At 45.1% G+C, this 27,901-nt stretch overlaps 1 protein-coding gene across 2 annotated transcripts in view; it reads left to right on the top strand.

Annotated features, from left to right (window-relative positions):
- Positions 1–27,901, top strand: part of ASTN1 (astrotactin 1) — a 308,295-nt gene that overhangs the window by 125,662 nt on the left and 154,732 nt on the right. For both annotated transcript variants that reach the window (XM_087438277.1, XM_004425007.3), the window contains exons 3-6: positions 19,532–19,925; positions 21,410–21,556; positions 22,608–22,715; positions 27,273–27,422. In XM_087438277.1, coding sequence (XP_087294403.1) covers positions 19,532–19,925; positions 21,410–21,556; positions 22,608–22,715; positions 27,273–27,422 — 799 coding nt within the window. The remainder of the gene's footprint in view (positions 1–19,531; positions 19,926–21,409; positions 21,557–22,607; positions 22,716–27,272; positions 27,423–27,901) is intronic.

Genomic DNA, 27,901 nt, shown 5'->3' with positions numbered 1-27,901 from the left:
GAACGGGCCCGTTACAAAGCCAGGTTGTGGTCATGTACATCCAGGGCATTGTTAAGCCACTTCTGTTTCATTGTTTACAGGGTCTTCTAGCAGCTAACCTATGGTTTAGGATGATTATCCCAGCTCCAAACTTCTCTGGAAAACCTTCACTAATTTATTTATTTTTTCATCAAACCGAATGATGTCATTGTTGGAATTCCTTTTCTGCCCAAGTATCCACACATACAAAGATTGTTATTACATTCACAACAGGGAAAAGAAGGCGTAGGATGGTGGGTGACGTTCATGGCCAGCATTTGTGGAAAAACTGAGAGAGTCTCATTCCTAATGCTGTTATCTTTCCTCCAGATCATGCTGTCTTCCCCTCGCTCTCTGCCCATCTCTCAAGTTTTGGGATTCTCTCCCAGACCTGAAATGTGCCTTTAACTCTGACCTCAAACCCACACCCATGGGCCCTGGTTGGAGACAGACTAGATTTGAGTATAGTAGATGTAGCCAGCCATATGCCCACAGAGAGAACCCTAGCATGGATAATGGCAGGGAACTAGGCCAGAGGTCTGTAGAGGGCCAAATGGCAAACCTGTTCAGCTTTGCAGGCCATATAAGCTCTGTTGCAACTACCCAACTCTTGCCATTGTCATGCCAAAGCAGCCATATACAACATGGAAATGAATGAATATGGTTGTGTTCCGATGAAACTTTATTTATTTACAAAAAGCAGTGGTGGGCCACATTTGGTTTAGAGGCCATAGTTTGCTGACCCTGATCTAGTGCATTCTCCTCATTTTGTCTACAGAGCCTAAACAGAGACTAAAATCTAACAACTTGGCAGAAGTGATGTGGGTCCAATTTGCAGTGTGAAAGATAATAGTTTGCTAGTTTTAGTCAGACTTCCATAGATTGATTATAATTGTCACTTAAGGCAGGCATAGACATAGATTGTTCTTGCTACAAATTCAAGGCATGTGGTATTCACCAGTTCAGGTGAAATGCAAGCACATTAGCCTCTCCTGAGAGGTACTGATGGGTTTAGTAAAGACAAAAGTTGCTGAAAACAAAATATGCTTAGATTTGATAAGAAAAGTATTAACAGGATAGCTATTAGTACATATGCTGTTTTTTTCCCCCTGTGACGTTGATGGCTCCTGCTTAGTTTCAACTTTTACATACACAGTAGACTATTATGAAATGCCTGGATGTGTTAGAAGAGTCCCTTATAGAAAATACCTAATATGAGTGTGCATGCATGCATGGAAGTAGAATTATGCTTCCAGACATGTCATGATAAAGTCTGTTTGTGGGGAACTTATAGGTAAGGACTTTAAGAGTTAGTGGTGGTTCTCCACCTTGTAGATGAGGCTGAGGCTGGACAAAGCACTTTAAGATTTCGCCTCATAAAATCAGCTGTGACTCTCTCAAGTTTCTGCTAGAGTTCATGGAAAAATCTTGCCTATATGAGAGGCTGATGTCAGTAGCTCTCCTCCAGGTTGCGTAGGGGTCTCCATGGTACACCCAGGGAGGTCAGGAGCTTCTTGCTGCTGCCTTGCCATTTATGATTCTCTTGCTACCTCTGTTGCTGCTGCTGACATCCATGAACAGCAATAGAGATGAGTCAAAGAGCCTTCTAACTTGGGATGAATCAGATGCTCAGTTTACTGATATATTGTACTGTGGCTGACAGCAGTGGGTGCCTCACAGAGCAGTATCTGGGACCTTCTGAGCTCTGGCTCCCAATCCAAAAGTTGCTTAAGGTGAACTTAAGGTGAGTTCCATTGCCCTAGTACCATGAAGAAGACAGGGCGATATGAAATCCCTAAGAGAGATCAGACACCAATGTTTATTAAAGGATTCCATCTTTAGTTTCTGCCCTTCCTATATCTTGTCTGAGGAAGAAGATGGAAGGCTTTGGGACTAAGACGTGTATGCATTTTGAATTTATAAGAGGGAACGTGTCAGAATTTGGGACTTATGGGCCTTAGACGCATTCTTACAAAGTAAGGTAAGCTGCCGTATGGAACAAACTCAGAAGGGTTCTGCACCCCACAGTGATGTTAAAGCATCCCTCTTTTATTCTCTTTTTATTTCCCTAAGCGTCATGGAATGAATCCATCCAAGTCACCATCCCAGGCTTTCAGCTGGCTGTGTTAGTCCCCAGCCCTACTCACCTCATGCTCTGTGGATCCCAGCCAGCAGCCTTGGCATCTGAGGCCTCCAGCCTCCAGGGCATGATTGCCTTCCTTGGATTCCACCTGGGGTTTAGAGGGGCCAGCACCAACATGTCCCAGTGAGGGCTCTGCTCAGAGCTTTCATAGCAGAGAGGTGCAGCCGAGAACCCAGCTGCACTCAGGTAGACCACATCTTCCCTTCCTCTCCCCGCAGTGATTAAAGCTGGGCAAGGAGACGAGCAGCCTCATGTTGGGTAAGACTGCTGAATTAGAAGTCAGGAGGCTTTCACTGTAGTCCTTTTCCCCCAAAGTCTGTGGAACCTCGGGCAAGCTCCTTCACCTTTCTGAGTCTCAGTTTTTTCATCTGTAAATGTGTGTTCTCAAAAATTTAGGCATTCAGGGCTTTTGCCATATTTTTATACAATCTGTATTAGTATTTTCTGAGTATTTTTATTTAAATCGACTGACTTTTCCAGTTTGAACTTATTATAGCCTTATCTTAGATGAAAATGCTGATAAAAATCATGGGTTTGATGTTATAGTAGTTAATTATTTCAATACAGATTAAGAAAAATAATATTTTATAAAATAAGCGATAACATCAAAATGGTCCACACTCTTACCAGCCATTGGCATGCTGTCAACCAGGAATATGTAGATGGGCTGTGGGTACTCTGCCTTGGGAATCCCAGGCTAGACGATCTTGCATGTCGCCTCCAGCTCTCACATTCTAGGAGTATGAAAATGAAGTTAAAGCAGACTTCAGAGTAACATATGAAGAAACTTTATTCCATTCCCTGCAGCAACTCTGCATTTTTTTTTTCCATTTATGAACATGAGATGATGGTCTATGGGGAAAATGGAGGCTCGTGTGCCTACAAGTTGGGTTGAATGGAAGCAGTTCTGCCCTGGGAGGGAGCTGTCATGTCCCACTGTGCTGATCCCTTGAAAGGAGTTTGGTGGCTGTCAGCCCTTTCCCAAGGCCCAGTGGGGTCTCTCTGCAGGCATCCTGGGATTTGCTGAACTGCTGGCCCAGGGCCCCTATGCTCAACCAGCTCTGCTCCTCACAGTCTCCATGGAGTCTCCCTAGACATGCCCCCATGTTTGGGGTTGGCCTCAGGATGGAGGGCCTGCCAGGACCACGTGAGGGAGCAGGTGATGGGAAGGGCCTGCAGCCTCCAGGTTGGGGGATTTGGTAAGGGAAAATGTCCCATGGAGCACTGTGGTATCACCTCTGGAGGACTTTGGGTACTCAAAGAGGAGGACATTTATCCTCCTACCTAAAAGGACTTCAGTGAAGACAGAGAGTGATTCCTGGCAAGCACAGCAGAGCCAGTGGTTTTATATTTCTTCCTCACCTGTTTCTTCAGTTGTCCTATGTACTCTGTTCTCAGGACAGCGTTTATATCTTAGAGGGAGAAGTCTAATTTAGAAGGAAAATTCCTGAAGGATAGTGGAATCTGCTTTGCCAGGTAACAGTGCTGGACCTACAGGGCACCTCCAGACTTCCCTTCCAGGTGGGCCTCGCCGGTTCTCAGGACAGCCTCCAGACTAGGGCAAGGACAAGTCAATGCCATATTTCCATCAGGAACGAGAGGTCCTCTCTGAGCTGTCTCCCTCTTCCCTGCTTCCCTCTTCTACATGCCCTTTTTGAGTTCATTTGTCTCTTTGTTCAAGCTTGGATCTGATGCTCATTTTCATCTGATTTCATCTAATGAAAAATTTAAGGGTGGGAGGTGGGCCATGTAACTATTCCTAAGTGATACTATGAGTACATTCAAAGGGCTGTTTCTTCATCCAGAAATTTTCACCAGCATCTGTGTTAAATGCAGCCTTACCCAGCTAATATCATTCCAGGTCTCGAGGGTTGCAGAGAAAGAACAGTCGAAAGGAGAAAGACAGTTATTTCACTTGAGAATAATCTATACAAATAGTGCATTTTATTATTTGGGGACAGAAGGATCTCAATCTTCATTCTTATTGCCCAGGATCCCCCTTTCTGCACCCTCCTGCTCACTGTCCCTGTACCTGCCATGGCCATGGCGTTGTCCTGTTGTGCCTTCCGTCCACTCCATGTGTTTGTGTTTAAATCCTACCTATCTTTCAGGTCCTACCTCAGACTTCTCCACCTGGCCACCTCCCCCAATTTTTCAACTAGAGACCATGCCTCCTCCTTGATTTCCTATGACTCGGCCTACAGGAAGGACTTCTCGGAGCCTCTCTCATGGCTGCTATCTATTTCCAACCAATGAGTTAGTGTTTTGACAGGTCTTTTCTTCCCAACTAGACTTGAGGCTCCTAAATGGCAGGATCTGGATTGAGTCTGATTCATCTTTATATTTCTTACGGCTCCTAGCACAAGACTTCACACAAGGAGCGTCTCTAGTTGGTGTTTGTAAAATGAATATAATTTGTTTGTATCATTTTTTTTCATTTGATCCCTACAACTCTGTCAATCTCCAGCCTTGGCCTCTCTCTCTCAAGCTTCTGACTTATGGATCTGTCTGTCTGGTTGTCCAGTGTGCATTCCAGACAACATGAGTCAAATGAAACTCCTCATCTATCTTCCCAACCAGTCTCTCCACCTCTTGTGTTCTCTGCCTTAGTTGGTGCATGACCAATGACATGGTCACCCAGGCTAGATCCCCTTTTCCCCCCTCCCCCTCTTCATTCAATCCGGCACCAAGTTCTTCTCATTTTATTTTACAAATGTCTCTAAAATCCCTCTCTTCTTTCCCTCTCCACTACCTCTGCTGGTATGGGCTCCCATCACCTCTCATCAGGCTGCTGCAAGGGTTTTCCAGCTGTTCACTGTGCCTTCTGGCTTGTTGCCCTCAAAACTTGCCTCTCACTGCCACCAGGCTGTTCCTAGTAAAATGCAGTTTGAACAATGTCATCTTCCAAGTGAAAAGCCTTGTGTAGGTCCCTCCACTCTGAAGGGTAAATTCCAAGATATTAAGCCTTTCATGACCTGACCCTCAATTCCTATCACTCCTTGGTTCTACTCTCTGTTCTAGCCACACTGACCAGCTCTGTCATCTTTCCTGGACCTCCCTTGCTGTTTAATACTTCTATAATTTCACTGATTCTGTACTTTTGGCTTAGAATGTCTTTCCTCTGAGTGGGGTCGTTTCTAACTACTCTCTTTAAAATTCGCACCATGACTTCCTCTAGGAAACATTCCTGACACCCCTTCCCTCGAGGCTGGACTGAGTAGTGCTGTGCAATCCCTGGTGCATATTCCTGCCATCATCCTCTTCTGTGCATGAGGCTGTCTCCCATGAGTGTGAGCTCCTTGCTAGGAGGGATTATGCATCTTTGTATCCTAGTGGAGGGCCTGGCCTTTGCTAGGAGGCCAAAAGGGACTTTGGGAATGAAAGGGCAACCCTGTGAGGAAGGCTGAGCAAGTCTGACAAAATAGAAAAAACTGAGGCTCCAACAGGTCAAGGGGCTGAATGACCTCTAAGTGGCACTGTTGGGAGCGGGAGCCAGGTGGTCAGTCAGTGCCCCTTTCTCTGTGTTGCAAGACCTTCAGTGGAATGCTCTGTTCAGGTCTCTTCTCTGATTGTTGTGGCTCCTTCTCTCCACTAAACCCCGACCTCTCTTCCTCCCTTCACATAATCATAGAAAAGGAACCTTAGGGAAGACTGTCAAACACACCAGAGCTGACTAGGTCACAAGGCCATTTCTCTCTATATATCTTTCTTTAAAATATATATTTTTTTTTGTGAGGAAGATCAGCCCTGAGCTAACATCCATGCATACCCTTCTCTTTTTTTTGCTGAAGAAGACCAGCTCTGAGCTAACATCTATTGCCAATCCTCCTTCTTTTTTTTTCCCCCAAAGCCCCAGTAGATAGTTGTATGTCATAGCTGCACATCCTTCTAGTTGCTGTATGTGGGATGCGGCCTCAGCATGGCGGGAGAAGCGGTGCGTCGGTGCGCCCCCGGGATCCGAACCCGGGCCGCCAGTAGCGGAGCGCGCGCACTGAACCGCTAAGCCATGGGGCCGGCCCTAAAATATTTTTTTTAATTGACACTGAGCAAAATAGCTGTGGAAGACTTTTGGAGTGAGAACCTCAGTTTTGAGTGTTACGGGGCACGGTATAAGGACCGGGGTGCTAATGCCAGGTGTTATACAATGAAGAAGGTCCCTCTCAGGACCTGAAGACTGGATGGTCCCTGACCCAGCCATCTAGGCAAAGCAAACGGCTCCTTGTTCCTGTCCTCAGTGGCCGCGGTCACACCTCTGCAGTTGGCAGCCACAGCACCATGTTCCCATCAATTGTGAAGTGTGGCAAGTGAATTTGACACTAACAATAGCTAAAGCGCTGAAATTTGCGACTGGTTGCCTTTTTTTCGTTGGAGCGGAGTCACCGTTGTAAATGGCCTGTAATCAGGTCGCGCTCCCTCAGCTTGCGTTCTAGTCTGGCTTCTTGACTGAGAGAGAAAAAACGGAGTTACGGCCAGTGCGGGAAGTGCACTGAACCCTCGATGTGCCTGTGGGGTCCACCCAGTGTTGAGCCCACATTTGTGTGGTGTGGTGGCAGAGAAAACTGTTGAAAACTATTGGTCCTGACAGTGTTTGGCTCTCTTGCTAAGCCATATGTAGTTGCTCCCACTACAGAATGGAGTTAACGAGGACTTCTCCATCCTGCCTACGGTCACTCTGCAGAAACAGAAATATAAACGTAAATATAGACACATACATAAATACATACAGTGCATATATTAATGAAAACAAGAACTAAAGCTTTAGTTTCTAAAAGAAGGGACTTTTTTTACACCATTCTTTTCGTAAAGCACGTAGTATAGCTCTTTTTATAATTAGGTGCCAAGTAGATGTTTTAAATGCGATGACAAATTTCTTTGACCTCTGGTAATGAGACTCTCTTTGTGCAGAGCTCTGTGGAGTAGAGCAAGAACAGTCAGATCCAAGTATAGGTCAGTTAGTTTTACTAGAAAAAAATCCCTGTCATTTTAATTGAGCCCTCTGCCATCTCACAATGGCTTGCTAATGGTACAAGAAGGTACGAGCTAGAACGAGGTTGGATAAATATACACCATCCCATTTTCTGAAAACATAGCTAGGATCCTCTGGATGATGGGTCTGTAGCATGGACCTCCCATTCAAACATCCTCGGGGTGAGGAAGCTGACAACCTACTGTGGCTGACTTCTCCCTGGGAGGCTCTGCAGTGGACGGAGCACCTCAGAGCTGGCCAAGGAGCCAGCTAAGAGGAGCAAAGATGGACTTCCAGATGGAGGCCTTAAGTCTGAGCTGACAAACAGTGTAAACGTCATGTTATTTGTGCTTTATCAACCTTGCCAAGCCAGCTGAATATACCTCTCAATAATTAATCCAGCAGTGCACTATTTACAGAGGGTCATCTGTGGGCTGGGCCCTCCTCTGAGGCTGGGGCTGTAGAAAGTTGTTGAAGCACGGTCTCTGCCTGCAAGTGTAGTCAGAGCTATAACATGGGAAACAGCAGAATTAGGGATTAAAGATTAAGAAACACCCACGTATGCTTTAGGAGTTGGGAGAGAATGACATGCCTGAGCATTGGAGTAATCAAAGTAGGTTTCAGGAAGGGAAGAGACTTATGCTGGGACTTAAAGGGTGCGAAGGACTGAGGTAGAAGGAGGATGAGGAAAGACATGTCTGGGAAGGGAGAGGGCAAAGGCTCAGAGGTCGGTATAGACAAGCATTAGCACCATAGGCCTGTTCTCTCTCTCACCCTCTCCCTGCTCTCCTTCCTCCTCCCAACCTGCCCAACCCTTCTTTTTCTCTGTTTCCCTTACAATAGAACCGAGTGTTAAGACTAGAGAAAATAAATCATCACTATTAAAAAGTAGAAAAATGAAACCCCATGAACACTATGATCTGAATTAAGTCATATTGATGTTGCAGGTTGGCTGGGAATGGCCCTTATGGGGTCAGGAACACATACCACCCCCCACCCCCAGGTACAGAATTACACATTGGCTGGCAGATGACCTCTGTCTCGTCAGCTGCCTTGGAAGCAAGAATCCCTGACTGTTTTTATATCATGTGAATGTCTCTGGCCAGGTCAGGCTGACCTGTGGATTCACTCTGCATGATCAAGCCACTGATCAATAAATCAAGATAACAGCAGAATTGGGTCTTTTGTCCCTTTCCACGGCGGGTGGCGCAGAGCTGGGGCTCAGCTTCCAGCTTCGTTTGCGCTGGCCCATCTTTGGCTGGTGAGCGCTGGGCCTGTGCCCAAGGTCCTGGTATATGTGACCAGTATCTGGCCAGGAACAAAGTGAGCAGTGGTCAGCTGGTGAAGAAATCAAGCTTACAGGTGACAGGTTCTCTGCTCCACCTCATCTCCTCCCCCTCAAAAGCCTAATACGAGAGAGAAATCCTGGAAAACCAGAAGAACAAAGCTGACAGCGTGCGGAGATGGGTGGGTGGGATGCCAGGGAGGTAGGAGGCAGAGCAGGGCAGTTGTTGTTGTTTTTTTTTTAAATTAATGATGGGAAGGATTTGAAGACTTGTACAATAGCTTTGCCAGCAAAAATGTAATTAGCTGAAGACAATATGCTGCTGATGTTGGAGCTGGTGGTTTAACGAAGCCTGCCCTAATGAGCACATCAGTGTCTCGTTCAGAGATTGCCTTCACAAACCAGGCCTCTTCTCCAGATTTTGTGCTTGATTAGTTACAGAGAAAAATTGAGTTATAATAATTCTTTAAGAGGGAGAAATAAGAGCCACAGCACTTAGTACGCGGCCCAAGAGGAGTCTGTTTTGACTGTCAGTCTTCCCGCTTCCTCCCTTCCTTGATGCCAGACAAAGCTTGCAGGCAAGGAGTGAGGGGCTTGCAAGGGATCTTAGTGTGTGATGCACTAAATGTGTTTGGACGTCAACATCTCCTCTAGTCCTTAATCCCCTCACCTGTTCCCTTTGCTGCAATTCTTCAGCTCTAATTTGCATCTTACTTGGATGCTAAGATTGAGTCACAGCTGGAGTGTTACAAGATATGTGACCACGGATGCCCGTTGTTCTCCTCAGAGTTGTGGGTCAAATACATTACAAGTTAGAGGAGCTTTATGAGCAGAAAGCCATGTATAAGAGTTTTGCTAACCTCTGTGTTTGACCAGCATTGAATAACTTGCATTGGGAGTGACCATTATCACCCTTTGGGTCCTAATGCAAGATATGACCTGCAGGGTTTCTCCTGCCTTTTTCAAATCTATTGGCCAGCAATCTTTTGGGTGACCTGACCATGATGCAGTTCCTAATTTCCCTGAAAGTGTTCAAGGCCAATATTTTCTCCCTAGTCTGTGTTCTACATATATTGTTATATTGTGGAAAACATCTCCTGTTCCTCTTAGATCTCTGATTTCAGAACAAGGACTTATAGACAGCAAAGAGACCTGAATCTCTGTGCATGTGTGGAAGACTACTCTCAAGGAAGTAGTTGAGCATCTGTAGATGTCGACCCTGAAGACAGTTGATTTCACTTAGAAAACATCTATTCAAGAACAGATATCTCCACAGATTTTCTCTGCCCTTGTCAAAATGGCAGCCTGATAATATGGCCACCCTTGGCACAATTCAGTTTTTGCTTGAAACTATGCATTTGGTCAATTCAGTGATCGAACTTAACTGAGGAAGACTGGGGGCATCTGGGGCAGGCAGTGAAGATAGTACTGACTATAGACATTTGGGAATCCTCACTTGCATAACTCCAAGAGTTAGGTGTAAGAGAAAGGCCATCCAGGGCTTACTTTAAAGGAGATGGGAATTGGGGCCCAGGCTCCAGTGGTGGCCCCTTTCTACTCAAAAAGGTCCTAAAACAACAACCTTAAGATCAGTGGTTGAGTCTTGGTTTGGCCTCAAACTACCACATAAACTTGGGCAAGTTTCTTAACCCCTCTGATCTTTTTCCTCATCTGAAAATGGAAATAGTAATTTCTACTACTTATATTTATTGGTAAGATTAAATAAATTAATGAATGTAATTCACCATGTGCTGTATTTGGCGCTTGGTAAGTACTTCACAAATGGTGGGTTTCATTATTATTCCTTCTCCAGTGGGCTGATACTATAGGAATAAGGCAGGGTGTGCATTAAATAAGGCAGGAATTCAGGGGAGGAATTAAGCATCTATATGGGATTGCTATAGAAAGCTGAGAAATGCTCTCATAGTGGGTTGTAGCCGTTGAGATCTTTACAAAACTAACCATCAGCTCTGTAGGGTCATCACCTCTCCCAGTAGATACTGGAGATTCCACTGTGAAAGAGAACCCCAGGGCAGGGCTCTGAATACTTGACTAGACTCTGGCACACCAGACCTCATGGCAATCGTGATGATGAAGTTGCACCTCTCTGTGTGGGATAGGAATATGATCAAGGCCCCCATTCTACGTAAAGGGCCTTCCCCAGTTGCCTGAACGGCAGGCGTCTCTGAATAGCGCAGCCTTTAAGGATCCATCTCAGTTTTTAGCTGGGGAGGAAATAGACTTTTTAAATCTTCACTGGTTAAGAGAGTGATATTGATGAGTATGTACCAAATTCAGGGAAATCTTCGCATCTTGACTGTCTCTCCCCTTCTGTTCCCAATTGTTTTCATCTGCGGGTATTGGAATCCCCACAGGTGTCTTGCATAAGGTCTGCCCTCAGTGACTAGTTTTTAATGTTGATTTGCATTTGCTGAGCCCCAGCTACTACGTACGGTGCTATTAGGTCTCTGAGACCTCATCTCCTCCCCTTGGGCTGGATGGCCTGACTTTTGAGGAGACAGGAGGGAGAGGGGTTTAACAACTCCATTATGTTCAGAGAGAAAGAGGGTTAAGGTCTGATGGTCATTGGTCTACACTGTGCCAGCTGCCTCTTCTATTCCTTGGTCAATAATTCCCTCAAGGTTTGGTCCTAATGGAGCAGATTACTGTTATTATTTTATTTCATCAAGATCATCTACTGCATAAAAACAAAGAGGAAAGGAGGAAAGGAACATGGCCAAGAATAGGCATTGAGCATTATCAGCTGAAGATATTTATTTATTGGCTTCATGCTTGGCTTGTGAAGTTTTGAAGGGCTGATGCACATAGCCCACGGAGGGAGTCTGTCTCACGCAGCTCTGTCCATGGGTTGCTGAGACAGTGACCCAGAGTGCTTTTGCTTTTGTGTGGACCCTTTTGTCTCCTAGCCTGCCTGTCATGCACAGTACACACGTTCATATATGTGCACACACACACACACACACACATACAACGGGTTACATGTGAGGCCAGCCTCTTAACACAACACTGATTGGGGTCCCAACCATAATGTCTGACTAGGCACTGTCATCTCTCAGAAAATTGCTAAGTCTACATCTAGAGGGATAGGAAGACCTCAGCTTTGCCCTGGTAGCCTGATTCCTCACTACTCTCCCACTCTGCAGAGATTCAGGCCAGTCTTTGGAATTAGGGGATCTATTAGGGTAGCCTAGGACCTGGAAAACCCAGCCCACAGTAAGCTGCTTCTCTGTCACCCTGCTTCACCCAGCTCCACTCTGCCTTAGCATTCTCATTAAGGCAACCAACAGGTGACCAAAGCTACTAATGATCAGAGAGCTTTGAGCTCCTTATGAACAAATTCACTCCCTTGCTTTTGCTCTGGGACGGCAAAGTTAAGGCTCTGAGGCAAGAAAAATCCAAAGAACCAAAAAGGCAGATCTATAAAAAGAATCTGAAAGAGGACAACTTGAAATAGCCCAGGCTGACTCCAGCACGCTAGCCTCCAGCCACTTTCCCTGTAGGGCTTCAGGCTCTCGTTAGATGAAACTCCTGAAGTCTCATAAAGAAACTGAAGACACACTTCCCAGATTAAAGAAGTAAGACCGTGATCAAACCTAACAGAATTAAAACTTTTAGACCTAGGAAAAGCAAAAAAATAAATAAGCAATTAAGAATAAAATAGCTCTGAAGTTGAGTTTCCTACTGAGAAGAACTTCATGCTCAAAGCCTCTTCAGCTTGGAAGGGCCTTCAAATGTCAACCTGCCTAACCTGGAAGGCTGTTAGTCTTGGAGTTTGTCTCTTGCTTACAGAAGGTTGCTTGGTCCCTATCTTTGGTCCCTAAAATGCCAAACAAATGGCATTTTAATGAGACAGAATCTTGGGGGATGTCTTATTTCTTCCCTAAGCTTTGGATACTTGGACCTTGAAGAGTGAGGAAGGGGTTCTACAGCATCTCAAGGCAGCAGGCCAAAGTAGTATCATGCCCCAGTGAGAGGCTAACCAGGAAGGGCGGGTCTGCCCCCTGCCAGTGGGATGTGCAGTTCATGTCAGAAGCCCCAGAGGACATATGGAGGCCTCTTAATTAACGTGGTGGCCCGTGGCAACTGGAAAGCATTTCCACACCATTAAAGACTTCAGGAAACCCCTAAGGGGAGGTAATGTCCCTAATAATTTATAAATTGAACTCGTTACTTAATATGCTTCAAGTGTTTCTCTCATCTTGCATTTGGAAAGGAGATGGGCAGGGGATAATGGATTTCTCTTCACCAACCACTACAGGAAAGAGAATTGCCGGAAGAGCTAACCAAAGAGCTTTCTTTTCTAGTTTAGGTGACTCCTTTGGGCAGTAAAGGGATCCTCAAGGTCAAGAACATATTACTACAATTTCGATGACATCGTCTGATTTCAAAGACCTTATTGTGCTAATGTGGAAGGGGGTGGGTCTGCTTCTCAGGGGCTCCATTGGCTAGCTGTGGTTGATCCTGCCTCTGAGGATCAGTTCCATCATCTCCTTGGTCTGTGGTTTCTGGCATTACTTGGCAGGAAGAGATCATAGACATTTTCTCTACCATTAGTTAACCAGTTGAGAGCTATGTCCAGTTTGATAGGGATCAGTGTTAGAATCAGGAAAATTTCAAGTTGGAAGAGGCAATGCATTTCTCTCAATCACCTCATTAGATAGATGAAGGCTTGGGGTAGGTTCAAAGAGATTATGCAACTTGAACCAGTGGTTCCACTGGTTAGCTCTGCTATTTTATTGGTGACGTTCGTGCTATTAGTGATTTAGGTCTAGTTTTCGATTGGGCTCATAGAAACATAAGATCAGAGGAGACCTTAAAAAGTCATCTATTTAACTCGTCCATTCCCTACCCCTGGCACATGGGAATCTAGATTAAATGTGACCAGCGATGCCATCTGTGGGCTTGCACAGTTTTTCTCCTCTTGGTCTGTCTCCTTTGACAGCTGGAGATAAAGGTGAGTGATCACTGTCATGGATGAGAGAGGGCCTTTGCCCCAGACCTTCGGCATTATTTTGGGGGAAATATAAGAGACATGGGCCACCAAACTTGTCTATTTGATTCTTTTTTTTTTTTTTTTTGAGGAAGATTAGCCCTGAGCTAACATCTGTTGCCAATCCTCCTCTTTTTGTTGAGGAAGATTGGCCCTGGGTTAACATCCGTGCCCATCTTCCTCTACTTTATATGTGGGATGCCTGCCACAGCATGCCTTGATAAGCGGTGCATAGGTCCAAACCTGGGATCCGAACCTGCAAACCCTGGGCCACTGAAGCAGAGCACGTGAACTTCACCACTACACCGCCAGGCAGGCCCCCTGATTCTTATTTTTTTAAGCACCATTTAATTCCTTTAGGAATATAATTTGAATTCAGCTTGTCCAGTTGCCTTGAGGGATAATTAATTATGTCTCAGATTCACTCTTCTGGTTACTTCTAGGGTGAAACTAAGCTTTGCAATGTGAGCTGATTGATTGGCTGCAGTCCCTTGACAGATGGTACCTGGAAACATAATCTCAGCTTTTCCATTTCTCTGCCAAGGGTTCACAAAACTCAGGTGGCTCCCTAAACTTTGGTGACATTTGATAGATCCAGATTCTTTATTCTAGGATTTAGTGACTGTAGAACACTGATTTGAAATAAGGGAAGGATTCCACTGGCTGCTGCAGTGTCACCCAGACTATCACCGTTAGCCCAAGATATCTTTACCTATCACAGTTTCTTCTGTTAGAAGAAGAAGAGTGATGACTGGCTATTTCCAGCCCTTGTGATCTGTTTTTATCTTCCTTTTGTGCTTGCATTTACTTTTAAAAACCAAATTATACCAATTATTTCCTCTAACTTAAATGTAAACTCTGTGAGATCAGGACCTATACCTGTGTTATTCACTGCAGTACCCCCATAATGGTGACCACTAGAAAAATGCTTTGCTAAAGTGAGTAAATACTTGTTGAATGATTGAGTAATGAATTGAGTGAGTGAGTCACATAAGCAACTAACTTATATAAGCTTTGCTTGCAGGCACATAGAGGATGCCCGTGTTAAATATATTCAAAGCTGACCTCTCCTTCTTCCCTCCCTCCCTCTCTCCCTCGCTCTCTCCCTCCCTCCCTCCCTCCCTTCCTTCCTCCCTCCCTCCCTCCCTCCCTCCCTTCCTCCTTGCCTCCCTCCCTCCCTCCCTTCCTTCCTTCCACAAACAATTATTGAACACCTGCTTTATGCCAGGCATTATGCTTGGAGCCATAACAGATACATCAGCATGGCCCCTGCTCTCATGAAGCCTATAGTCTAGTAAATGTGATTGAGAAGCAAATCAAAGGTAACAGTACTTGTGGTTGGAGTTATGTGGAGGGTTCTGTGGGGGGTTCAGTAAGACTAGGGAAGAATTGGCTGAGGTTATGTCACTAAACTGATTTTGAAGGACAAATAGGAGTTAGTTAAGGGAGGGAGGCAGGACCCAGACCCAGGAGGAAGACACAGGTCAGATAATGAGATAGTCTTGTGGTTGGCCTGCATGACTGGGATGAGCATAAAAGGGAGATCTCCCTAGAATTTTCTATCCCTGGGCAATCACCATCAATGTTATATAAAACATTGTTACATAAAAAATTCAAAGTCTGCAAATTGTCTGACAAATCTCATACTACTCTCTCAGGTAAGTGCCGAAAATGTCAATCTCATAATAAAATAAAAGCTGATTTCATTTGTTTGATCTCTGTTAAAGCCAGTAGAAATGATTTATTGATTTTTTAAAGAAAAATATGTTTTTAAATGCCACTTTTCTTGCAAGCAACTTGTTGATAGATGTGGGGTTCTCATATACCTCAAATGAGCTTCTAGTTACAAAATGTTAACAGTTTTGAGGAAAATCAATAGAATAATCAGAAAACTCATGAAAAGATGAATAAAGAGCAAAAAAAATTCCATATCTTGTAGTCAGTGCTATTTTTTTTCTTAATGTTGAAAGTTTGCAACTTGTTACTTGTTGCTTGGCTCCAGGTGTACCTTAATGTTTTTTTGTTTTGTTTTGTTTTGTTTTTAATGCTATAAAAATGGAAGCTGACACACATAAATGAAGAACACACTCTGAGCACAGCTGGGTAATACAGAAACTGAAAGCCAGGCATGAGTGCTTTGTGAAGGCCGGGGACGAACTCGTGCGTGCTCTCTGTGCACCTTGTGTGATGACATAGCCCACTGCACTTGTCAGTGTGCTGGGGCTCACACGCCACATGGACGTCCATTTGGGGTTGAATGCTTGGAGGTAGTTTGTTCCTCTCAATGAACTTTCTTTTGTCAGACTAGAAGATACCTGCAACTTGCCTTTCTCTTTTTTCCTTGGTTTCAGGAAGCTCCCAGCTATAGCCCTCAGCCTGGGCTTTCTTTCCATTCCTCTGCTACCTCTTGGTTTCATTAGATTATTTGAAAGAAAAATCCTAGAGCATCTGTGACTTTCTTTGAGACTGCTTAAAATCCCCCGTGGAAGTAAAAGGGTTAAAATAATGATACTATCAAAGAACTGTGGTTCTTCACAGGAATACAAAAGTAATCGAATGTGAGCACTGCATTTCCAAAAGTCCTCACTGTGGAAGTAAAGTTATCAAGGTGGCTACAACCATACCTTTTCCTAGTATAGTGGAGGGCCTATATGTATATTTCTCCCACCAACGACCTTCTCACTGGATAGAGCAGATAAGCAATTCAGATGAATTTGCGTGTAGTGATTTTACAAATTATTATTATTACAAGATATTATTACTAAATAATATTACATATTAATATCATATAACATTATGTATATTATTATTTGCATAATAGTCTACAATTAGTAAGTCATCACAAAGTGTTGTGACACCTGCCACCAATTTGGGTTGTCCCACAGCTTGGGGCCCTGAGAATCCTTTTTCATATGCCCATGCTGAGTTTCACCTGATGGCTGAAACTCGTTACTGGTAACTGATTATTAAAAAGCTGAGGTCGTTGGGAGTCACTGACTTGAAGCAGAGGAAACGTTTCGCTAAAGCAAGATTAGAGACGCTAAATACACTGACTTAGCCAAACAAAAACTTGTGTTCTAGCTCCCTATAAGTTTTTAAAAAAATAAACATAAAATATTTCCAATTGAGTGTCTAGGCTCATACGTGAAAAGGGAACTTCAGATTAACCTAACAAAATGGTGCCAGGAAAAGAGTAGTGAAAGAGGCTCTGGGTCCAGAACCAGTTCTGCACTGTCTGGTTCTGTAGTTTCTCTGGGCCTCGGTTCTTGGGAAAAGGAGGGGCTGAACCTAGAGAATTTCAGTGGGTCTCACAGTTGAAGGAGAACACAAATTACTTTGTTGAAATTCAACTAAATTGAGGGCCTCGTGGTCTCCTCCAGGCACGTGGCGATGTGTGATGCACCTCGTCTTGTTTAGCACAGAGACCTTGGAATGCGAGTGTTGTCTTTGTACCACCAGCTGATCTTGGGTCTGGACACTTAGTGGGTGCCTTGTCAAAGGTCCTTTGTTGATGATGATGCCTCTGTTGACCCACTGTTAGCTAGATGTGCACTTTGAATAGTTTCTCTTTTTTCTTGGAGCAGTGAGGATGGATCTAGATGGAATCACCTATAGTCTCCCACTCTGCCATCTCATGAGATAGACGCCGGGGTGAATGTCTCCAGGGAGCAAAGCTCCTTCGGGAGCTGTAGCCTAGTGGTTAAGAAGGCAGGCTCTGCAGTGGGAGTCATTTTGTTTCTATTCCAGCCCTGCTATTCATTTGCTCTGTGGCCTTGGGCAAGTTATTTAGTCTCTGCATCTTAGCCTTTTCAGATGTAAAATGGGGAACTGGTTGACCCTCCCTCTTAGAGTTAAAAGTGTAGAGCACTTAGAACAAATGTCTGATACATAGTAAAAGCTCCGTAATGGACAACTGTTCTCGTTGTATCACTGCATTGCAAGAGGAATGAACCTACAGCCTGGATCCTATCACAGCCCTGTTGTGACCATCCGAAAGGAGGAGTAGAGAGGAGCAGTGGAAGGCACTCCTGAAACTTCTGTGTGGGCAGGAAGGATGGTGTTAAACCCTTCCTGGGAGATGGATGTTTGTGCTGCTCTTACAGCTCTGTAGGGAATAAAATTGCCTCTCGCTTTCACTAGCCTAATTCAATGTCTGACAACTTCTCTCACTCGGGAAGTTATTCCTTCTGTGTGGCTTAATTACCTATTGTTGCAGTTTCGATTTGGGGTGAAGGAAAGGATAATGGGTCTGACTGGGAGATAAAGGGTCTGCCGAAAAACTCCTGGGTTGGACTCAAACACTCACTCTCAGCAGACCAGAGCAGGGCTGGGTTATGGCTGTCGAGGCGCTCCGGGTCTCTGTGTGCATGTCTGCAGGGCTTCCAGGAGGGACGATGGAAGGCGGGAGCTGGCAGTTGGGCAGGACCTAGAATTCTTGGCTCTGGACGCCCCCTGTAAGCTGAGCAGCTTTGTACTGACGCTTTGTCTGTGCTTGGGCACTAGAGATTTCACCAGGAGAAAGGGTTCCGCTGATAAAAGAACAATTTGAAAACCAGGAGGCCAGCGTATATCTCTGACAAGCCACCTGACGTGACCTGTCACTTGGCAGCTGACTCTGTTGCTTCTTGCTCAGCTCCTCTGTGCTGCCTATTTGAAAAGTGGCAACATTGTGTGTGTGTGTGTGCGCGCGTGTGTGTGCATGCCCCTTTGCTCACGGTGATAGTGGGAGAAGGAGGATAAATGGGAAGATTTACAGGGCGAGGAACTTTATAAATCCAAGACATAATTATTATGAGACTGGAAAAAAAACCCTTTAGTGTCTTTGAGGGAATAATCTTGACCCAGCCTCGTGTGGGTGGGCCTCCTGGGTATTGATAGGGGGTTTTCATCTCTAGCCTATATGATGGGGTGGCAGTGATTGAAGCCCAAGGTTGAGAGCAGAACCATTTGGCACACCCGCATCTAATGGAATAGGTTTGGAGGGATATTGACCAAAATAAAGGGAGTGAATACGGATGGTGCAGGGGAAGATTTATGCCTGCTGAGTGCTGTGCAGCAACGGGCTTGCAAGGCCTTCCCTCCAAACCCTGTCCAAGGTGGGTGGCAAGGTGAGGTTTCAATCTCAGCGAGCACTGCATCCTTGTGTCTGACAGACAACTGAGTGGTGTCCTGGTGTTTTAAGTAATGGCCAGAGGACGGCCTTGAAGCACGAGAAGGTTCAGAAGGAAACTCGTCTGCCAGCCTGACTCCAGAATGTGGGTCTCAATTCCTTCCCTCGAGCTGCAGCAAGAATGGGAGCATCACTCAGGACTGTGTGACTGGGAGAAAGCTGTCTCCTAAATCAGTAGTGCCCCAAAAAGTCATGTTCAGATGGGGAGATTCCTCTGCACACTTGGTTGTAAATACCTGATGGATGGAAACTTCTCTTTGGCTTGGTCGATGGTTTTCCCTTGATGGTGCAGTTATTCTGATGGAGACGTTTTAAGATTGGGCTGAAGACAGCCTGGATTCCTGTGATACACTCCGTTGGGCACTTTCCATAGGTAGCTAACTCAGTCCTTACCACCACCCTGTGAGGCTAAGTGGTATGTTCTCCATTATACAGGTGAGGAATCTCAGGTTTAGAATTTATAGGACTCGCTGATCGTTAGTGGAGCCAGAGTTAGAATCTATACACGATTGATTTTTAAGATGCAAGAGAGGAAGAAACCAGATGCCATCCTGCTGCTAAAAATTGGCCTGAAACCAGCTTTACATGTAGTAGATTTGCCTTAGCAAAGCCTCTCCCGTTTTTCTGCAGCTGAAATGACAGACACACACACACACACAATCACCAAGACTTCTTTCTTCAAATTGTTTGCTAAGCCAGAAGCACCCATGGATCACTTGGAATGATGCCCTGCTCATCCCATTTTTCTCTCACCTTAAACACTGATCACAGCAGATTGTCCCTCTGCTGCTGAGTGATGCTTGCTCTAAGTGCTTACCGTACCTGAATGAATGAATTAATGAGTGAGTGATGGATGGTAGTCGTGGGAGGGGTGATGCCTCTTTGTGGGACGAGCTCACCTGTCTTCCCACATCCATCTGCTTGTCCTCTCTCAACAGGGTGGCATGATTGCTCTGCTGCTGTCCATCTTGTGCCTGGTGATGATCCTGTACACTCGCCGGCGCTGGTGCAAGCGCCGCCGGGTGCCCCAGCCCCAGAAGAGTGCCAGCGCCGAGGCAGCCAACGAGATTCACTACATTCCTTCTGTGCTGATCGGAGGGCACGGGCGGGAGAGTCTGCGCAACGCCCGCGTGCAGGGCCACAACTCCAGCGGCACCCTGAGCATCCGGGAGACACCCATCCTGGATGGCTATGAGTACGACATCACTGACCTGCGCCACCACCTGCAGAGGGAGTGCATGAACGGAGGGGAGGACTTCGCCAGCCAGGTCACTCGCACCCTCGACTCCCTGCAAGGCTGCAACGAGAAGACTGGGATGGACCTCACACCAGGTGGGGAGGGGAGAAGGACAAGGGGCGATTTGGTCCTTCCTCACAGGGAGCTAGGGAGTGAGTAGGGAACAGCCGTTTTCTAATTTTGTGGCTGGTTGTCACACATAATGGGACATGCCGGTGCCCTTTCCCAAGTGGGCAAGAAAAGTGAGCGTTTTCCTGAGATGATGGGAGCTGTTTTCTAATATAAGAAATCAGAAGAATAAGTGTAAATTGGATCCCTCTCCACTTCCACTTTGCATTGGAAGCAGAGACACTTTTACATCCAACAAAAGAGTGGTTTAGAGCCTTTATAGTATATGATGAGCAATCCTCAGGAATATAAGGACACAGCAAGGAAGATCAACATGTGTGTGAGATTTTTGTGTATAGTATGTTTACTTAGGCAATTTAATTTTCCACTGAAGTGGAGAGGAGAGAGGTATCTGTTCTTTTCTATAACTCCTGAGACTTTGGCCTGGGGTGTTTTAGTTGTGTTGTCTTGCCCATGGCTCAGTGGTCTTTACAAGGGATGTACTTTTTCAAAGAAGATGAAAGAATGCAGTCAAGCTGTCAGACCTCAAACACTTTGTGTATCTATGGAGACACTGCAGGGAAGAGACTTGGACCTAATCAGCTGGGCAAGACAGGGATCAACAAAATTCAGAGAGGAAACAAGTCCTTTTCTTTTACAGTAGCCCACCTGTCTCTCTCTCAAACTTCTACAAATAAGCATCTCCCCATAGATAAAACCCCAAGACGGCGATCCTTTAAGGTACTGCCCAATCATCTTTGAAGAAGACATTTTCGATACTGAATATTACATAAGATATATGGGCTTTCAGTGGGGCTTGAAAAGAGGGAAATTGCATCCTAGAGATTTCCATTCTGCTTGTTATCTAGAAGAGATCCTATATGAATAGCCACTTCCTAATAAGATTTAAAGTCTGGGAACTTCCTGAGAACATGGCACACATCTTCAATATCTCATATTCCCCATAGCACCAGGTGTAGTGCTAAGCCCATCAAGTAGCCATATGATACTCAGGGATTACAAACAAATGCATCCAGGGCAAATAGCACAAATTTGTGAAATAGCTGGATGTCAGACAGTAGGGAATGGTGCAGACTGTGGTGAAAGAGAGAAGGCATGTTCTGCCTGAATGCACTCAAATTCAAATTCTTTTAAAGCTCTGTACTGACCAAAAGAAAGAAATCTGCAGTCTGTATCTCACCAGAGGGCCACACGTGGTGACCCTGTCAATGCAGAATTAGTTGAATTAGATTTTCAGTTGTGATCACTCTTACTTCACTTCTTCTCTTATAACTCTGTAGTCCTCTAGAAATCAAAGAGGAATATTTCAGTCTCTGCCAGTCTCTCACTTTAAAGGTTCTTTATTTCAATTCTGTGAAACTCCATCTCCTTGGTTCATGCAGATTTCCTTGCTCTCACTTTCTTTTGGCCTTTTCTGTTAAAATCTTTGCCTTGACTTTTCCTTATACAGGAAGTGACAATGCCAAGCTGTCACTGATGAACAAATATAAAGATAACATCATTGCGACCAGCCCTGTGGACTCCAACCACCAGCAGGCCACCCTGCTCTCTCACACCTCCAGTAGCCAGAGAAAGCGGATCAACAACAAAGCAAGAGGTACCCATGTCTGCTGGTAGGGCTTTCAGGTGGATTCCCTAGTATCAGTAGAGGCAGGGCCGTTAATATCCTCCACCCCCACTCTCAGGCATGGCTTGGGTGTGTCCTGGCACAGTCTTTCTAGAGGCCTGTTGAGTGCTGCTTACCAAAAAATTTAAATATGCAAACCTTTTGACCAAGTAATTTCAAGAACAAGAATTTATCCTTAGGAAATAATTGAAAAATGCGCAAAGATGTGTGTAAAAGGCTGTTCATCACAACATTGTTTAAAAGAGTGAAAATTGGAAATAGTTTAAATGTCCATCAATAGGGAATTGGTTAACTAGCTCCACATCTGTCTGCTGTCCAGTGGCCTATAATGCAGCCATTCAAGATGATGATATAGATCTATATTTGTTAACATGGAAAGTTGCCCACCCATCTATTAAATGGATAAAAAATGAGATTATAAAGTAGAAGGTATAGCAGACTGCCATTTTTAAGAGGAGATTAAAAAGCCTTTATCTATTTCTGAATCAGAAAATGATGGAGGGTATATACATCAAATGTTAACAGTTTTTCTCGGATTTAGAGGACATCAGAGTTGTTCCCTTTACACATTTTTGTGTATTTTCTTTATTCTTTTTTGTTTTTTCCATATTAAATCTATATTAATTCTAGAACCAGAAAAAAATATCCTATGCCCCTCTTTACATAATTGCAGTATCCTATCAACCAGAATCATGACCTGTAAGGAGGGAAGTTTCCCTTTTTTGCTTTTCCACCTACCTTCCATGAACGTCCTCTCTGGCGGATAGCTGCCAGGAACGGCCCTCCTCAGTAGGAGCGTGGGCTGGTGGGTGTAGGACCCTAGTGATTGCTGTTATGTAAAGAGCTCCTTCTCCAATAAATCTTTATATCAGGAAGCTTCAGTCCCCAAGGCTACTCCTTCCGGATTGTCAGTCAACCCACTCTGATTTTTACCGATTTTTCTCTTGAATTTGCCCAGTGATTTGGTGTCATGAAGACAAACCTGAAGGTCTTGTCTTTGCCGTGCTTCTTTCCATTACAGCTGGTTCCGCCTTCCTAAACCCTGAAGGGGACTCTGGCACAGAGGCAGAAAACGACCCCCAGCTGACGTTTTACACCGACCCCTCTCGGAGCCGGAGGCGCAGTAGAGGTAGGAATGGTGGAGGGCCAAAGGGGAGTGAGAGAGGCTCTGAGGAGGGAAGGCAGGGAGCTGCAGAGGTGCTGGGTCAGGCTGGGGGCTCTGGGGAGCAAAGCCAGTTTCTGCAGGAAGAATTCCTGGACCACAATTGGTGTTCCCTCCTAAGGAAGAAAGAAGAGCCTAGAGTGGGAACTTGCAGAGAATCATCTCTCCCAGATAATGGCGCTCTCAAACAAGTTTTCAAGTTGTTTGAAAGGCTATTTCTTGGTCAGAAGACTCTCGATTCCTTCTGGAAGCCTCAGGAGTCATATTTTGCTGTTTAGACACAGGAAATAAAGTTGATAAAGAGTTTTGTGTGAAAAAATGGACAGTATAGGTACCCTTGCTCACCCAACCACAGTGGCCTTGGGATCGGGCGAGGCAGGGATTGGGGGTCAGGGTAGTTGAGGAATGATCTATGGCCTGAAAAACGTGTGTAATGGTATTTGGCCTTTAGTCTCCTGCCCAGTAGAATCACGAGACCCCAAGCCTGCGAATCCCCTCCTTTCTCCTGGCAGGGTCCAGGTTAATTACTTCATCCTCCTCAGCATTGATAGATCATCCTTTCATGCAGCCACTGTCTGTGCCACTCCACCCTGATACTTAGTCTAGGCTTCAGGTGTAGCTATTGCACCTGTGGCTGCTGCTGCCTATGATTTTGCTGGTATCACCATCATCACTGAGGGAGGTCTGGGTTCAAGCACCATTCAGCCTCCATTTACTTGCTGTGTGACATTGGATAAGGACAACACATTCCCTGAGCCTCAGTTGCCTCACATATTAAATGAATTAACAATACCTCACACAAAGGACTCCTGTCAGAATTAAATTATATTAAAATGTGCTTTTTTGGCGACTGACAAAGCACTATGAAATTCTTGTTATTGTTGCCATTAGAACTCTCCCCAGTGCAGCCTTTGGTTTCTACAGCACTCTGTCTTAAAGAATTTTGGACAGGGGCTCCTTGAGATACAATGGAGGATGTTTGAGTGACCCCACCTCGTGTTGTACTCAATAGCATCTTCCCCAACCAATAACCAACCAATGCCCCCCAAAAGACACCTATATTTTGGCCCTCTCCTCCCTCCACTTGAGTTCTTTTCATATCGAGGGCATTCTTCCTAGAGATTGGAAGAACCCCTTTCATTTCCACATTTCCACTTTCTGTAGGCATTGCTGCTGTCAGTACAAAATTTCTTCCCACCATTTTTTCTTAAGAAATCAATGGGGCTCTGGGCAGCCTAATGTCTGATGCCATAGTATCCCTGAGGTGAGAATGTGGATCCCTTGATCCTCATTACATATTTATATACAGCAAATAGTCAGCCTAGGCTACAGCAAAGCAGGGTGTGTTCTGCTTTAATAAAATCCTGTTTTAAGAAAATCCATAGTAATGAATCAGAATGAGTTTCTTTGCAGCATAAAATTGTTCCTTTTAAATACCAAGTGCGCCTAGTCCATCAACTGTTTATTACTATTAACTAGACTGTAAGCTTCTTAGGGATGGGCATGTCTAATTTATTTTTCTAAAGTGACTAGTGAAGGATTTTGCTATAATAGAAGCTTGTAAGGGTTTGTTGAATTGATCTGGATACATCAGTCAGGCCAGCCAGAAATTTTATAACCTACCTGCCATGGGTCAGTCTTTGTGATAGGTGGTGGAAACATGAAAACAGGACACAGTGAAAGGCTTAATTTAATAATATAAATAAAGTGAAATGAATGCTCAGAAGAGAGAACAGTTAATTCTACCTGGTAGCAATAGGAGGCAAAAAAGGAGAAAATAATTAGACCTCGGTTATATACAATGTATAAGATTTCTTGAAAGAGGAAAATTAGGGTAAAGGCGTTCTAGTAGAGGAAAATAGCGTACGAAAAGCCTTGAAGGCAAAAAAGAACATGGTATTATCAAGCAAGTAAAAGCAGTTCAACATGGCAGCTGTAATCAGGGATATAAACATACAGACACGTGGGGGTAGTGGGGATGGGGCTGGATGACAGGCTGGCTACCAAAAGACCCCACATACGCCATGTTACTGAGTTTGCACTTGGTTCTGTAGGTCATAGGAAACCACTGGAAATTGTGAAGACAAGTAGAGATGCTGGATGATGGTTTGATGATGCAGACAGACCAGAGAGACAAGAAGATGAGTAGCAAGTTATTCATGTGAGAGCAGTGGCAAGTGCCCGTAAACAGTGACAGCACTGTGTGACGAGGGCTATAACAGCAGGGTGCACCAAGGGCTAGAGGAACAGCCAGGAATGAGTGAGAATCTAATCTTGAAGGCTTCAGGGAAGTGTTTACAGGGAGATGTTGTTTGAGCTGAGACTTGAAGAGTAGGTGTGTACCAGGCTGACAAGGTGACAAAATGGCATTCTGTGGAGGAGGAAATAATATGTGCAAAGTCAGAGGGACATAAACGATAATGGTCTAGTCAGAGAGCAGTAAATAGTTTACTAAAATGAAGCTTATGGTGCAAGTTTGTAGTTTGCTTAGGAAATAAGGCTGGAAGATCAGGAGAAGGTACATGGCCTTGACTGAAGGACTTGGACCTGACACTTCAGTTGGAGTCATTGAAGGCTTTTAAAGAGCATTGCACTTGTCCACTCTGCTTCATCTAGGCCACTGTGGAGGATAGGTGAGAGCAGGGGGACGTTGAGGCAGGGAGTCTGGGTGGATGGCTATTGCCATAGTCTAGGCGTGAGATGATAGGTGTAGGTAGGGATGGAGAGAAAGGAGGCAAGAGAATTTTGGACACAAAATGAAAAATGATTTAATAGCATTGGTCATGGAGAGGGTGTGGTTTATGAAAGAGAGGGAAGAGGTAGACGTGATGGGGTTTTTGGACTTGAGAAGCCAAGAAGATGACAGTGCCATTCGCTGGGCAGTGGAAATAGGAGGGGGAGGAGGGTCTGAAGGAAGGTGGCGAGAGTTTGGTTTTGGATATCGTATTTGAGTGTCTGAAGGACATTCTAGTGGTACATCTGCTGCTCAGGGCTGGTCTGGGCTAGTGTGCGGAAATAGACTCTATGTTGAAAGGGTGCTAACATGAATAGAATATCTCCAGGTAGCAAGGGACAGAGGATCCAGAGGCTGCTGGCCACCCTGGAGTATCTCCCTCCAAGCTACTGCCAACACACCCACTCAGGGAACCTGCTCCCATAAAGTGTGGGTGCAGCCATGAACCAAAACCTTCCCTGCACTCCTAAGAACAGCGGTTCCAAAGGCTCCACTGGGTCCAAAGATTGATTAGTGCATTGTCTGGGGCTGTAGCCTCAGCTGGACCTGTGCTCTGATCTCGGCTCCACTCCTTAGTAGCTGCTTGACCCTGGACAAGCCTGTAGGCTGTCTAACTCACTGCTCTTCTGCAGGAGCCGCCTCATCAGATTGTGGTCGTTGTTCAATGATATGAGCCGTGTAGAAGCCTGGGCACTGGTGCCTGACGCATACTTACACTTCATAAGTGTTAACTATCACTATGAGGTTAATCTCTTTGAGCCTTACTTTCCTTACCTGTAAAGTGGGTAGTTACTGTACAGACTCATAGATTTATTGTAAGGAAGCAAATATTAAATGTAAAATAAGGTATGTGAAACACTTTGCTCACTGTCTGACATAATAGATGCCTTTCATTTCTATCAATAATAAATATTAACACAGACCATAGAAAATTCCAAAGGACCGATATTTTGTTGGCAACTTGCCTTGCTTTCTTACCTTCTCGCATCTGTTCTGCCTCCATGTGAAGGGTCCCTCTTGTCACTACCATTTTATCCTTTCTACCAAAACCAAACCCCAAACCCAACAAACAAAAAACACACCAAAAAATCCTCCCTTCCTATCCCTGTCCCCTCCTACCTGGGAGTGTTTTTTATTCCTAGCGTTATTATTATCTCACTAAGCTTCCATTTATAACCTTACCCCACTGGCTGCAGGACTGGGGAGAGCCTTCAGGTGCGACAATATCCTCTACTCACGCAGAGCAGACTTTCCTCATTTTCCTCCTTCCAGGCCCTACAGAGCAAGAGTCACTTGTAGGACTCCCACCTATAGAAGTTCCTCTGGAGAGGTAGTTTGAGCCCCGGGAGTGGAGGAGCTGGTTTGTGAGAGCGCCCTCTATGGCAAGCAGTGGAAAGTGCAGGGAGCTCCAGCGTGGGGTGAAAGCGTTCCTGCCACCCTTGGGCAAGAGGTTGGAGCTCAGCCAGGCGAGTAGGAGGGAGAATGCCCTCCTTTAGGATTTCTCCTGTGAACCTGGCCCAGGAAGAGTGCAGAAGAATTGCATACAGCTGACCCTTGATGACCTCGAGGGCCACCAGTCCCCTCTGAGGGCCAAGTCCCCTCTGACTCAAACGTGGCATGCACTCCATGAGGATGAAGGTCACTGAGGTCGTGCATCTAGAGACGTTTCCCGCTGGGCTAGGTTTGCCAGCTGCCTCGCCTATTTGCCGGGCTGGGCAACAAAATGCCAGGTTGGCCTGTCACTGCCAAGAGTTTCACCACCATGGGTCTTGCTTTTGTCTTGCTTTCAGTGGGCTCTCCCCGAAGTCCTGTGAATAAGACCACCTTGACATTAATCAGCATCACCAGCTGTGTGATCGGCCTCGTGTGCTCCTCTCACGTCAGCTGCCCTCTCGTTGTCAAGATCACCCTGCACGTTCCTGAGCACCTGATTGCCGATGGTGAGCCCACTTCTGAGGATGCAGCCTTCTCCCTAAAGAGGAAGGTTTCAGGTTGGGCAGGGAAGATACAGAGAAGCCAGAGGTCACTGTTACCTCTTACTATAAGTGAGGAAAAAAATAAACCCAGATAGTAAGGCTTAGGACAAAACTGGATCGGCCACAAATGAAATCAGAAAGCAGGTTTAGAAAAAGAAAAAAAAAAAAAAAACTGAACCGCTCTCCTCTTCTTCTCTGTGCCCACTCCCATTTTCCGTTTCTGTTTGTTTTTATATAAGCCCTGTCTTTGTAAAGAAATGCAGAGCGTACTGGCTACAAGTAGGCAGCCACCAAGATTCTCGTAGCCTTTGAGAGGAGAGAAGCTAAGTGGAGTAGTAGAGGTTTAAGAATCAGACCCCTCTGGTTTTGTATGCCCAAGTGAGACATTCCTAATTGTGGTAACTTGCTATAAGCCTAGAACTCTGAATCAATAATTTACTTTC

The sequence above is a fragment of the Ceratotherium simum genome, chromosome 2 (assembly GCF_057802395.1).
Source record: "Ceratotherium simum simum isolate JZ-2026a chromosome 2, ASM5780239v1, whole genome shotgun sequence".
Lineage (NCBI taxonomy): Eukaryota > Metazoa > Chordata > Mammalia > Perissodactyla > Rhinocerotidae > Ceratotherium > Ceratotherium simum.
The sequence above is the reverse complement of the archived record's forward strand: the minus strand, read 5'-3'. Positions and strand labels throughout refer to the sequence as shown.